This window comes from Typopeltis vanoorti, chromosome 26, assembly GCF_054136105.1.
Source record: "Typopeltis vanoorti isolate ZY-2024b chromosome 26, IOZ_Tvanoo_1.0, whole genome shotgun sequence".
NCBI classification, from domain to species: domain Eukaryota; kingdom Metazoa; phylum Arthropoda; class Arachnida; order Uropygi; family Thelyphonidae; genus Typopeltis; species Typopeltis vanoorti.
The window spans coordinates 6,564,897-6,580,113 of NC_143574.1; the positions used below are offsets into that span (position 1 = coordinate 6,564,897).

At 35.3% G+C, this 15,217-nt stretch overlaps 1 protein-coding gene across 1 annotated transcript in view; it reads left to right on the forward strand.

The window, feature by feature from the left end:
• LOC150092290 (glycogen debranching enzyme) overlaps nucleotides 1-15,217 on the forward strand; it is a 461,626-nt gene that overhangs the window by 180,318 nt on the left and 266,091 nt on the right. Inside the window, exon 12 of the mRNA XM_090414998.1 lies at nucleotides 346-447. Coding sequence (XP_090271124.1) covers nucleotides 346-447 — 102 coding nt within the window. The remainder of the gene's footprint in view (nucleotides 1-345; nucleotides 448-15,217) is intronic.

Sequence of the window (15,217 nt, forward strand, 5' to 3'; positions counted from 1 at the left end):
ACTGTTCCTTGTATACTAGACAAGATTCAAACTCCAAGTCTTGTTAACCAGAGGACATTATCATATCTGTATCTGAATGTCTGAAATATATCTTGTGTATGTATATTTCATATATCAGCGTAAAAAGTACATGTACTTCCAATTATCTAGTCATTATATACAAATTATGAATTTATTATTTGGTGTTTTAACAACAGATAAAAGAAAGAAAGAATGTTAAAGAAAACAAGAAATCAGAGCAATTAAAATATTAAATATTTTTTGTCATTTTAAATAATGTAATTGTATCTTTTCACATAACAAAAAATTAATTTGTTTCCTGCTGTATTATGGATTCAACTTTAGAAACGATCTGTGTATGATCTTTTACCAAGTACTGCATTAGTTTCCATGGCATGTTGTGCAAGTGGAAGTACTCGTGGTTATGATGAACTGGTTCCTTATCAGGTAAGTTATTAAAAAATGTTTTTACTCCATACAGTTCAGCTTTATAATTTTTATTACATTATTCATTATGAAAAGGCAGATAGTTTTAGAAAATAAATCATGCAAATCAGTATTATCCCCTACAAAAACACAAAGATTTATATTTAAATATCTATATATTTAATTAAATATATACATTTATATAATAAATATTTAATAAATAAATTTAATTAAATATGTATATCTATATTTAAACCAAACCTAGTTCAAAAACAAATCAGACTAAAAGTATACAATACATTAGCCCTACCAGTCTTAATGTATAGAAGCGAAATCTGGACAATAAAACAAAAAGACAAACAAAGATTAATAACAGCAGAAATGAAGTTTATGAGAAAACTGCACAGTATACCCTATTTCATCACAAAAGAAACGAAGACATTATGAAAGAATTAAACCAAGAATCAGTAATAGAAAAAAATTAAAAAATATAAACATAAATGGATGGAACACATTCAAAGAATGAAAACAGAAAGATTACCAAAACAAGCCTTAAAGTACAAGCCATTAGCAAAAAAGAAAACCAGGACATCCCCTTAAACGATTCAACGATGACTTCTAAGTCATCGTTGAATCGTTTCAACGATGAATAGTAAGGCTGGAACAGGCCATACTAAGCCTAAATCCTTTTGATATGCATGATGATGATGAAAAATACAAAGAACAATGTAGATAAGCAAAGTTATACATAAAAATAATTAAATTCTTGGCTTGTCTCACCATTGCAATGTGTTTCCATCTCAAAGTTTATCCCACTTTGTTAGTGTTTATGAATGACTCTAGGTGGTAAATTTTCGCCACTTGGCTTGAGAGCATTATCCTGCTTATTTGGAGTACTAAAGTGGCTTGAAAAGTATCACACTTGATCTCTGCCGTAGGGGATTTTTGGATTATCTTTTGTATAATCCAAAAACACATTATGATTCATTCACAGTATGCAAAATAGGTTTACTACCTTTTGGGGATAGAATTCAAATTAAAACCTGAGAAGACTTTAATATGAAAAATTAATACCAGATTTTTAGAGTGATCTACCAGATCACTCTGAATCTTACTGAGTGACCCAAAAGGATCACAACTAAACTCTGTTACTCCTGACCTAAATTCTCCAGGTCAGGAGTAATGTTAGCTAAGGCAGAACACCAACCAAAACCACTGAACTTCCCAGGGATCAGGCCACCATCAGTGAGAGCTAGACCCAGAAGAGGTTACTAAAATTATTATTAAAATACACTTGATCATAATTTAAATTATCACCAAGTGTAAGCAAACAAAGTCTGCATGTGAAATATCTTCACAACTAGGCTACTTCACCCTAAGGCTACTTTAGCTGTCCCCCCCCCACTCTTCCCACATTCAGTGAAAGTAATACCCTCAAAGACATACCAATCTCACTGTAGAGGCCCTACTCTTTCCCATTCAAGGGCACAGCAGTAAAATTGTTCCTCAGGATGGGCACTGATTAGTACACGGGACCAGATAGTAACAAACTTGTAGGATTCCTGATCAGCTAGCGAAAATCCTGCACCCATGTATTTTGCCAGTTTGTGACTGGAGATAGACCAAATAATGAGGCTGCAGGGTGAACAGTTGAGGCCACCAAGACACAGTTGAGGACAGGAGACCGAGACCTCCTTTTCATCTCTTCCTCATCAAACATAATGAATTACAACAAAAAAAAAATGTTATTTTTACTATGGATCTCAAAAATTCTCCCATACAAAATAGTTTAAAAAAAAACACAAAAAACATCAAAAATCCAACCAAAAAAAATCATAAAAGGCAACAGAAATCCAACCAACACTAATTCTTATGTGAAAAAAAAGTTTACACATCCATTTCACCAACATTCGTGGCCTAAACAGCAATATTAATGATGTACACTACCACCTACAGTCATCTGAACCAGAACTACTATTCCATCAGAACCCCAACCATTGTACACCTCAGCGCAAACTACACATAACACAGCTCTTTCTGCCACAAGGGTGGAACTGGTGCATTTGTGATAACTGACTTACCATGCTAGAGGTTGCAAATCCTTGAATCACCACTATTTGATCTGCTTTGGCTCAAAATTTCTCTACCAAATCAACCTGCTCATTTCATATGCTTCCTTTATTGCTCTCCAAACTCCATCAACCACTCTGACCTCTTCAACTGTATCTCTAAAGCTCAACTCTCTGCAGTCTAAGTACCCCAATAGTGATGTCATCCTTCTTGGGGACTTCAGGTGTCCACAACTCCCGTTCTCCAGTTTCACTGATCAATAGGCAGGGATAGTGAGGTGTTCACCATCGGCAATGACTTATTTCAGATCATTAATGCCAGACAAACCCCTCCAATTTGCCAACAGACTTGACTTGACCTTTTCCTAAAGTTTCCCGTCCAGGTATGCTGTGGTTGCTGTTCTACTCTTGGAAACTCGGAACACAACCTCATACAAGTCTCTTTTGCTGCAGAACAACCTACACCCAATGATTTACAGTCTTGTGTTCTTTGGCACTATAAGAGTGCCAGATGGGAAGACCTTTGTGACTTCTATTCCTCCTTCCCATGGTCTGACCACTGCTTCAGTTCTGATCCAAACAACTGCTCAGGACTGAATAACAGCAGTCATTCTCACAGGAATGAAGGCTTTCATACTATATTCCAGTCCAAACTCTCGGCCACCATCCAAGTCTTGGTTCTCAAAAAAGGGTGCCAATGCTGTAAAAGAAAAAACCTCTGCTTACCAAACTCCTGGCTGAAGACCTAACTCCAGCTGCCTCTGTGCCTACATTGCAGCATGCAACTGTTGTAAAAGAATCATCACCAAGTGAAAGTCAGACTTTGAAAGGGCCAAATGCTGCAAACTCGCCTCCTGCCCAAATGGCAGTCTCTCCCTTCTTCTTATCCCTTGGCAAGGCCATTGTATTCAACTTCTGCTCACCCATGTTTGCCACTCTCACATCTGGATGGTACTGTAGTCACCTCACCAAAAGACAAGGTCAACTTACTTGCATCATTCTTCTCTTCCAATTCCTGCATTGATGACCTGGACAAAGTTCCCTCTACTCTACCAAGAACGACTCCCTTCATGTCTCCCATAGTCTTCCAACAAAAAGAAATCCAAAGAATCCTTAACAACCTGAACCCAAACAAGCCATCTGGTCTTGATGGTATCCCACCTATTGCATTAAAAAAATTGTACCCCAGAACTAACACCTATGCTGTATTGCCTCTTCAATCTATCCTATTCAACTGGCATTTATCCTACAGCATGGAAACAGGTCCACATCCAGCCAATTCCAAAGAAAAGTGATAAAAATAACCAACAAACTACCATTCACTTCTGTTCTCTCCAAAATTATGGGAGGGTCATCTATAGATATATATCAACTAATCATTGCCCAGAAGTATGGAGTCTGCCACTCGTGATCTACAGCTGATCTTGATTTCACCATCTGCCTGTGGACTTGGGCCATGGAGTAATTTGGAGACACTCACATGGTTGCCCTCGACATTTTAAAGGCATTTGATTGGGTTTGGCACAGCGGCCTACTCACCACACTACGATTCTTTGGTCTGTCTTTCCTACTCTCCAAATGGATCACCAACTTTCTAAGTGGTTGCTCACTTTGTGTCATGGTGGATGGCCTACTCTCCTCAGATTTCTCCACAAATGCAGGAATATTCCAGGATTTTATTTTTTCACCCACTCTCTTGTATATAAACAACCTCCTCTCACAGACTTCCAATCATATCCATCGGTTTGCTGATGACAGTACACTCCATTCCTCATTTTCATTTGGTAAATGTGTTAGGGCTCAAATATTAGAATCCTCAAGATCTACAACGTTGAGGAACCCGAATTCAGATCTCCTAGCTATATCACAGTGAGGCAAGGACAACCTTGTAAACTTCAATGCCACCAAAACTTAGTTCTGTCTGATCTCTTTCAAGAAAGAGCTTGAATCTCTCCACCTTACCTTCAGTAATACTGAGATATCCAAACATGATCAGATTCTCTTCTTGAACTGACTTGCACCTCCAGTTTTTCCTGGCACAACCATATTTGAACTATAGCTTCTGTATCTGTCAAAAAACTTGGTGTACTTTTTTTTGCACATGAGACTACTTTACCCACCTTTGCAGCTGCTGACTCTATATGAAGCCAAAATCACCCAGCCATGGAATAATTCTCCCATATTTGGGGTGGTGCACCAAACGCCCCCTCTAAGTTTGCTTGAATCTATCCAGAAGAGGGTAATCCTGACTAATTAATGATCCCTCTCTCACAGACCCTTTTCAGTCCCTTTCTCATAGACTTATAGTTTCTGCCTTGTCTCTTATACAGATACTTTCATGGACAGTGCTCTGCTGAATTGGCCAACTATTATTCTTCCACCCTCTTCCAAAATCATTAAAACAAGAGCCACTGCTAACCAACTCCTTTTTACAGTCTCTTAAAACTCACCAAACCAGCTTCATTGCCTCCTGTTTTATTCCATCTACTTCTGTCCTTTGGAACAGTCTCCTTCACTCTGCCTTCCCCAACCATCAGCTGTTCAAGCAAAATGTGAACTGACTCCTCCTTTCCTCTATTCCTCTTACCCACACATGGCACTAGTGTGCTATAGGTCTTCTGGCCTTTTGTGTGTGAACTGGATATTAAAAAAAAAAAAAAAATCTTGTATAATAGAGGCTAATGACTTCACATGAATTGCTTTAGTATCCCATTGCTAATTGTCTTAGTCCTGAAGATACTTCATGTGAAAACTTTGGATAAAGCTATTATTTTAATGGATATTATAGCCTACTTTTGTTTAGGAGTGTGCCTTTTTTTACAATGTCATTGGCTTTTTACCCAAATTCTAGGCATTACTGAAGTGTTATAAAACTAATCTATGAAGAATAAAAATAGAAGATAATTTGGACATACCTTTTTGGATGTTGTTTTCTGTCTCCTTATTCTGGCAATGTGCTTCATATGCTGTTAAGCTGTTAAAGAAAGGTGTTTTTGGGGGGAAGTGGGGATAAAGTAATGTGGGGGAATTATTTGGAAAAACCTTGGTTTTTTATATATGTATAATATTATTATTATTAAGGGTGGGTAGATAGCATTTGGGAGAGAGGGGAGTGAGAGAAGGATCTGAATATAGAAATTATTTTGGGGGGGAAGAGGAGGGATTTAAGGAAAAAAGCTGGGATGGGAATTAAATTCCTCCTCTTCCCCAAAAATATTATTATTATTCAATTATTAATAGTTTAATTAATAATTACTTAATTATTAATTAAACTATATTTTAATATTAATTATTAATATTTTTATATTATTAATAAATTAAATAAACATAAAAACTATTTCATACAGTTGAGAAATAAAATTTCCCAAATTTTAGGGATGAAAAAGCAGTCATTGCAATTACAGTGAATAAAGTAGGGCTTCAGCACTTTCCTTGAATAAATTTTTATATTATACATCAAGCTCTGTAAAAGTTTGGTGCTATCCCACTGGATCCCGTAGCTAGTGTTTTTACCATGTGGTGATAAGATTTATGATGTTGATAAGCTGGATATGATCTTGTTGTTCAGAAATATATTTTTTTGAGTGATCTTACCTTTGTAATAAAACAAGTCACATAAACATGAAACTTGGTAACACCAGTGATAGCATTACTGGTTAATATTTGTCCTTTTGAGAAAGTAAGAGGCTGTGAATTTGGTTAATGGACATGAATGTAGCGATGAGTGTATATTTCCCCATAAGCTTTGCTACATGTTCAGAAACACCCTTAATATACAATACAGGAGTTCTGGGGACTTCAACTTCCCTTGGATGCTGTACAGGAAGAATGTCAATTATTTTTTTTTTTTTGCTATTCTTGAGTTGTAGCTTTTAGTAAAGATATTTGTTTGGTAGTTTCCAGTTTTTTGTTTGAATAGTCCTTCAGAAGGACAAATTTTATGTTCTCTAGACACTAAGGATTTCATAATTAACCAACAACCATCATTAGCATCCTACTAATTGGACCTCCATTTTCTCTTTCTCATCTTGGCCAGTCACAACAAATATTCAAACCACATCTGGAATATAAACATGCTGCAACAGCATACAACTTAGTTTCATTGTTGAGAATGTGGTTTGATTGTATCTTAGGTTCAAGCTTGATTTTGTTTCATTTTTAACCATGGTATTATTGGGATTTTCAAATTTGAAAAAGTGGAAAATCCACATTTCTTATTAAATCAAAATTTTCCATTTTTTTTTGTGATAAAAATCATGCATTGGAAATAGTGCTGTTTATTATGGCATTTGTTATAAATGAACCAAATTCTGTTGAAGAACTAGGGACTTATTTGTTCACCCAAAAAAACCCTTACAGGTTCTGTTTATGGTTATATAGGGGATGGTTACTTTGAGTAAATAAACTCAAGGCATTATTGGCTTTGTAAAAAAAATGTGTTACATCTACGTTAGTGATTAAGATAAGTTCTGGGCCCTCATAAAATTTTATCTAATTTACTGACATATCCTACAAACCACTGCAAAATTGTAATCCAAAATTTTTTACTTAAGGCAAACTAAATGGTTTGTTGAATTATTTAAATCTCTCACTATATATTCTATTGAACAGTTAGGTTGCAGAGGTAAAAGACTTAATTTCTTAAGGAGTATATTTTAATTTTTATAGAAATTGTAAAAGCTTTCATCCCACAGTTTGTATAAGATAGTTCATTGGTGTACTATTAACTATGATTTGAAGAACTAGAGACTTATTTGTTCACCCAAAAAACCCTTACAGGTTCTGTTTCGTAATGAAAAAAATAATAAAATATATATCTATTTATGGATTCATTACTATTGCTTATCACTTCATTGTCCGTGCGGTTAGCCTAGTGGCTGTGTGCTTCACAACCATATGACTGGGGAAGGAGTGTCCCGGGTTCAATTCCCATTGAAGACGTGAGGAATTTGAGGATCTTCCTCAGCCATAGTCAAGTTAGCCGGTCTTGGGCGCGGGCAGTAGGGTTTTTTCTGCCAGTTTATCTGGCGTTTTTCATCCCGCAAGCAGGCCCCATGGACACACACGGATCTACAGCCATAAATACTTAACCCCCCATGAGGGGGGGGCTCAACTCGCCCCAATAGGGACAGGGGAGAAAAAGGGAGGAAACTCCATACGAATAAATAAATAAATAAATCACTTCATTTGAAAGGAGTCATATGATAACCTCAAGTTACTCTAGGAAGAGTTCAATATGAAAATTGCAAAGAGAGCCAGATGAATTGCTATACAAGCTGCAGTAAATTTCTACACTTTTTGTGAATGGGATATATTCACATGAAAAGTAATTGCTCTCAAAATAAGGAATTATCAACATGATTCACTCATAACTATCACAAAAACTTAGTAAATAAAAAAAATAAAAATAAAAAACCTGTTGTAATTCTGTTTATTCACTATAAATATATCTATATATTAGTTGAAACTAATGGGACCATCATATGAGCTTTGAAGAGAAAGAGGATTGTTTTTCAAATTATTTTGAAAATTCTCAACATCTCTCTCTCTCTCTCTCTCTCTCACACACACACACACACACACACACACACAAACTGAATGAATTTTCATTAGTCTTCAAATAAGAAAATTAACACAGAATGCAGTATTTGAAGAAATTATGAATTAGTTGGATGGGGAGAGAGGCCCAGATTAGTTTTAATGTTTACTGCAGGAAGTATTTATTTCTTGGGTTCTCTACTCCAATTATCTGGAATTCCACCTTTCAAATTCAAAATTGGCATGTCTGTTGAATTTATGCAGTGTGATCCCTGTGAAACTTTTATATCTTCATATTTCAGCATTTCTGGTTGAATATCATCTACTCTGGTAGGATTCATATTTACGAATTTAGGGACACAAAACACACGTGTTGAAATGATTATTTTACGTATTATTATTAATATAATAATAAGTGTGTCCCTAAATTCGTAAATATGAATGCTGATCACCATGTAACCTTAAAAGAAAGAGTACTCTAGTAGGATTTCTACATTTAAGGCTTTTGATTACTTTTTCTACCCCAAGTATTGATATATTTACTCCTAATTGCATTCCTCTTGCATAGTTCACTGTTCCATCACTGCTTACATCATTTAAGTATTTTAGAGTAATTGCTGCAGACATGCAGAATAACTTTATTTTCAGATTTTATACCACCATTTCTCTTAAATACTTTCTACTGCTGATCTGTCATCACTTATCTCATTTAAGTCTTTCAGTGTAAATTTTTGATGTGAATCTGATCTCAAAAGGTTGAAAACCTATGATACGTTAGTATCAGTACTGCATATTGATTAAGGGTTAAGCAATCTGGAAATCTGGTAAAGTACTCTAAAAAGCACATATCGAATTTTTTTTCAAGCAATTTCAGGCCTTGAGTAAATAAGGTGGTGGTCTTACACTGGACAGTGAAATTAACCTTCTACTTAGACATTCACAACAACCACAGTTTGTTGGTTGGAGAGCAGGTATATTATTCACTTGGCCAAGCACCTGTGTAATTTACTGCAGGCATGCAAAATATTTCATCTCATCTCATCTTCTTTATACCCTCTTTTACCTTGCGGTGTCGAGGGTCCATTGATCATCGGACCTCACTCCGTTTACAGGATAAGGTGGTCAGCCTTATGCCCCGGTGTATCCTATGGCCTGTAGTGGTGAGTTCTCAACGCCAGTTTGCCTGCATTGTGGGATGAAAAACCCCAGAATAAACTGGGGAAAAAACCCTGCTGTCCACGCCCAAGACTGGCTAACTTGGCTACGGCTGAGGAAGATCCTTCAGCTCCTCACGTCACCGACGGGAATCGAACCTAGGACACTCCTTCCCCAGGTTGCAAAGCGCATAGCCACTAGGCTAACCATGCGGACATGCAAAATATTTTTATCTTCAATTTTTAAATCAACTTTATCATCTGTGATTCCTTTCATAGATTACTCTTTTCTCATTTCTAAGCATTTTCAGTTGTCTCCAGAGTATTTTGCAATTTTCATGATATTTGTCTTTTGTCTCAAGTCTTACCTACAATGCCTATCTACTTTAATACATAGCTTTCTTACATTGATCTCTATATTCTATAAGAGTGCATGACCTATATGTCAAGAATTTTTGATATTTCTTCTTTTCCAAGATTCTCTCCTTGTCATCTTGAGTTCACCATGAAGCTTAGATATTTCAATCCTTGTGAAAACAATTTCAGATGTCTCTCTAGTTGAATTGCTCAATGTTTTCTATGTATTTTGCTACATATTCTCCATGGTTTGAGTCTTGTTTCATATTCTTTCATTTTTTCTTGAATAATATTTGTATATTTAGAGGTAAATATTTATATATTCACCTCTGAGAGATGCAAAACTTTGATTCTTTTTAAAAATTTGCAACCTAAGTTTCTTTCTTTTTTTTTTTTTTTTTAATTCATTTTTATCTTGCTCAAAACTAACTGTTGACTACCTTCCTCTATATTAGAGAGAAGATATCATTCTCGGCAATAACTTAGTAAGACTTTTTGTTTTTTGTTTACAGAGCTTTATGTTGAAGCATATTAGTAATGACCAGCTTTGCACATCACAAAAGAAAAGCATCATAAGACCATTTGATAAGATTATGACATTGAAACAAAAATATAAAAAATGTAAGGAATTGTGCAAAATGAAACACACACACCCATACACTGCAGAATAAAAATAGAATGATGTTAAATTAAGGGATAGCATTCAAGAATTTCATGTAGAAAAGATGATTTACAAAAGGAGTTATATTAATCTAACAAAAGATCAGCTCTGAAAAGTCACACATATAGGTGTGTGTGTGTCAGACTGTAAAATTAAAAATTTTCTTCTCCGTTGAAACCTCCAGCAATACTGGAAGAAGTGGAAGTAGTAGAAAAATAAGGAAGAAACATATTGACTTAATTGGTGTTACCAAGACAAAAAAAGACAAAAGCAGATGAAAATCTTCCAAGTAGCAACTACAAGATGTTATATTCAGGCAGTAATGACCGAGAAAGCAAAGGAGTGACTATAGTAATCAACACGAGAATAATCTTCTTGAATGGAAGGCAGTATCAAGTAGAATGATGTGGACACTAACATGACGAATTGAATAATGAAACTTGTTTGTGCCTTTGGTCCCACAGATGGTTCTTCTAAGGAAGAAGTGTAGGAATTGTTGAGTCATTAGAGACGGTAGCTGACACGGGAGGGGAAAAAAAAAGGAAAAGTTGGTCCTTGTGGAAAATCTAAACAGCAGAGTAAAAAATGATTACCAGGCATACAAAAACATTTAGGGAAAATTTGGAGAAAAGAGTATAGCTAATAATAATAGTGGTGAGTACCTGTTGAATTTCTGTTCAGAACATGGATTAGTCATTACTAACACCAATTCTAACATAAAGATGTGCAAAAATTCACATGGAGAGAAGAGGCAAGAATAAAAAAAAAAAAAAAAAAAAATTCATTGCTGTTATTGTTCATAGTTATATCTTCATGTTGGTTTGCAACATAATAGCATACAGACAATTTTAAATAGAAAGTGATTACCATTTTTGTTTTGAGCTGGATAAAATGAATTTCATATTGATAAGAAAAATATGTAAGAGTTATGAAAAGAATCTAAATCAAGCAGCTTTCAAAGTTGAGCTGTAGACTCAAATATTTATATAAATTTCATTCAAGAAAAGATGAACAAGTTAAAGCAGGAATTAAACCAAGAATTGGACACTAATTGACAGACTATGTTGAAAAATAAATAAAAGAAAAGAAAAGAAAAACATTGATTGATTCAGACAGAGAGACGTGTGGTAAAGTTGTCTACAAGAGTAGAAAACTTAGAACTACTTTGATGAACTTGGGCAGTTGTTGAAAAGGAAGAAAGTCAAAGCTATAAAGGTGGCTAAACAAGTCATCAGAAGACTTTTGTAAGAATGTAGAAGATAAATATCACAAATATCACAAAATTTTTGGGAGGCTTTTGAAAAAAAAACCATAGAAAATGGAGGAAACAGTATCATAAAAATGGAATCATATGGTATTATTATTTTATGGCATCTCCATGGTGTCTCTGGACTCCATGGAGACCCAAATCAACCATCATACACACAAATCCTATCATTCACCATCTGGGAACTCTCAACCAATTCTGGTAATCCATTGCATACACTCATCACGCTCCATGCAAAAAAATCTGGTTCCCCTACTAGCCACACTCTTACATAACTTCCACAGATTGCTCCTAGTTCTCTATTTGTCATATATTGGAAAAGTTTATATATTGCATCAATTTTATAAAACACCTTTAATATCTTAAAAGTTTCTATCATGTCCCATCTTTTCTGCCTATCACCTACACTTTGTAACCCAGAAACCTTCAACCTAACCTCATAGGGAACATTTCACAGACCTGTCACCAACTTAGTCACTCATCTCTGAATCCTCTCCACCACCTCCTGTTCCCCAAGATCCCCAGGTGACCAAATCTGTGCACAGTAGTCAAGATATGGCAGAATCACATTGCCTTATAAAGAGGGATAATAACTTCCATATTTTTACTTGTTAGCATGTTTTTCTGCATCGAAGTTATCCTTTGAGCTATTTTACCAACTATAGGAGAGAATAAATGACTCTTATTTGGGTTTTTTTTTTGAAAGTATAATTTTATCTCAACTAGACCATAAACCCATAGTTTGGTGGAGATATGTTGATGATATTTTTATTTTTTGGAAAAATACGGAAAAGAATTTGCTCAATTTTCTAGGCAAGATTAACTCTTTGCATCAAAAAATGAAATTTTTTGATGGTTATCTTGAGAAAGATAACCAATTACCATTTCTTGACATTTTAATCAAGAAATCAATAGATGGACGTATCAACCTTACAGTTTATCGTAAACCCACCAATACAGGTAGATACTTGCACTTCCCTTCTTCACATCATATTTCTCAGAAACTCAGCATTGTACACATGCTAAATAATAGAGCCTCTCTCATTACGACAGATGATAAAGACTTCCAAGCTAAACTTTCCTGGATATCAAATGACCTTACAAAGAATGGTTATCCTAAGAAATTGATCCACAAGATACTTTTCTGTGACTCCACAAAGACAACCTGAAGATATACGTTATAATTCTACCATTGGGATTCCATTTGTAGGGACAATTTCTAATAAGATTGCCAGACTCCTCAAGTCACATGGTATATGAGTAGCTTTTAAACCTGCACAGATCATTTGCCAATTTTTACGATCTCCAAAAGACATCATCCATTTTTTTAAATATGCCAGAGTTTACAACATACTCTGCTCGTGCGGCTTGAATTATATTGGCCAGACTTCAAGAAGTTTTGAAATCAGGAAGAAGGAGCACATAGGAGACGTCAGTAATAATAGAGAAGACAAATCGGGGTTAGCCTTTCATTTTGCTAGGATTAATCACATTATAGAATGGGATAAAAGCTCAATGCCCTACTTAGAGGAGGACTTCCGCTCCCGAATTATAAAAGAAGCCACAACGGTTCTCCGATCAGAACAAAACCTTAATAGAAACCAAGGACTGATTCTGCCCGAGATCTGGAAGACCTTATTAGATCTTTCAACATGCCAGAACTGAATTTTGCTGCCAACTACAATTTGTTCCTACACAACAACTACAGATCATACACGTGCTATGTGTGTGATGTACGCGTTCTTCTGCTTTTATAAAAAATATAATTGTATTCGGTTTATTTTATGGTTTTAGTGTTAACAGTTTTTAGCATTTAAGTGGTCATACTATTTTTATTTTCTCAGGGGCTCACATTGGTGAGTACAGGCATGACAAACCCAATATATAAGCTAGATCTGATCTTACTTCATACAATATACACTTGGTATATCATATCTGGAGACTGGTCTTCTACTCTTCTTTCCCTCTACTCTCTTACTTCTTACTCCCCACCCCTCCCCCAGTGCTATTAGAGCAACTCGAGGCCGAGGGGGTGACTCTTTCCTCTCAAACTGTAGTTTTCACTATCTACTTAAAAAAGCGGCTAAATTCAGGTCAAGGAGTGGTGGTTGACACTTGCCAAAAACTTAAGCATTGAAACCGAATGAGCTCTAACCAACCTAAAGATACATGCCAGCTCAACCGTCGCCCAGTCAAACAAGGGTCGTGCCTACTATTTAGGGAACCAAGATAGTGAAGGCAAAAAATATGCTATTGGAACAAAACATCACCTAATAGATAGGAAAAACATAACAAGCATAGGAACATGGAATGTAAGAACTCCTCACCAGGAAGGAGCATTCATGAGTACTGCATGAATTAGACAACTACCAATGGGAAGTGATTGGACTCTGCGAAACCTGATGGATTGGAAAAGGAGAATTCCACCATGGACAGTACAAAATCTTAACTTCGGGCAGGGAGGACAACAAACACCAAGAAGGCGTAGCACTTATATTAAAACCAAAGGCTCAAAACTCTCTGTTGTCCTACAATCCTATCTCACCTAGGATAATTAAAGCAAGATTTAAAACATCATTCAGATCACTAACTGTTAATCAAGTATACTCACCAACTTCGACATCATTAAAAGAAGAGATTGAGGAGTTCTATATAAATTTGCAAAAAGCAGTACAGCAGACATCAAGTCAAGATCTCCTAATTGTAATGGCAACTTAAATGTAAAAGTAGGCAAAGACTGGGATACCAGACCAAGAGTAATCGGAAAGTTCGGGTATAGAGAAAGCAATGAACATGGTGAAAGACTGCTAAACTTCTGCTCAAATAATAGACTAACAATAACCAACACTCTCTTTAAACAACCAAAACCCCAAAGAAAATGGACATGGATATCACCAGACAGACAAACCAAGAATATGATAGACACTAGAGTACAACCAAATATGGAAATCAAGTATCCTAAATTGCAGATCTTTTTATGTAGATTGTGGACCAGACCATAAGCTAGTATTAGCAAACCTAATAAAGTTAAAATCTGAAAACACTTTTAGAGTCAAAAGGAGACTGAATGTAAAAAAAACTGCAAGACAACAATATTCTAAGAAAATATCAACTAGAACTAGATAAAAATCTGAAGGAACTACCAAAACAGAATATAAACATCGAAGAACATTGGTGCAAATTAAAGGAAATAATATTAAAATTGGCAGAAAATACAATAGGTTACACAGAAAGAGAAAATAAAAAGGACTGGATCTCGAATGAAGTAAAAAGGTTAAGTGATCAAAGGAAAAGCATGAAACTAAAACAGATCTATAACAGAAATAAATATAATAGATTAACCAGAGAAATTAGAAAACTAATTAAAAGCGGCAAGAATAACTGGTTAGAAGAAAAATGCAAAATGGCAGAGAAACTATCAAAAGAAAATAGCCTTCATGGATTATATAAACAAATAGACCAAATTAGTAAGACACGGACAACAAAAATTATAATGATCAAAAGCAAAGAGGGACAACTAATTGAAAGTAAAACAAAAAGAATGGCCAGATGGGAAGAATATTCAGAGATTTATATAATAAAAACAGCTCCCTGGATATTACTATTCCAGCACTGAAATGGAAGAGGAAACAAATATCTTTAAGAAATAACAGCACACAGCATAGAAAAACTCAAAACTAGGAAAGCACCTGGCATTGATCAAATACACACAGAACTCTTAAAAGCAGGAAAGGAACACTTTTGG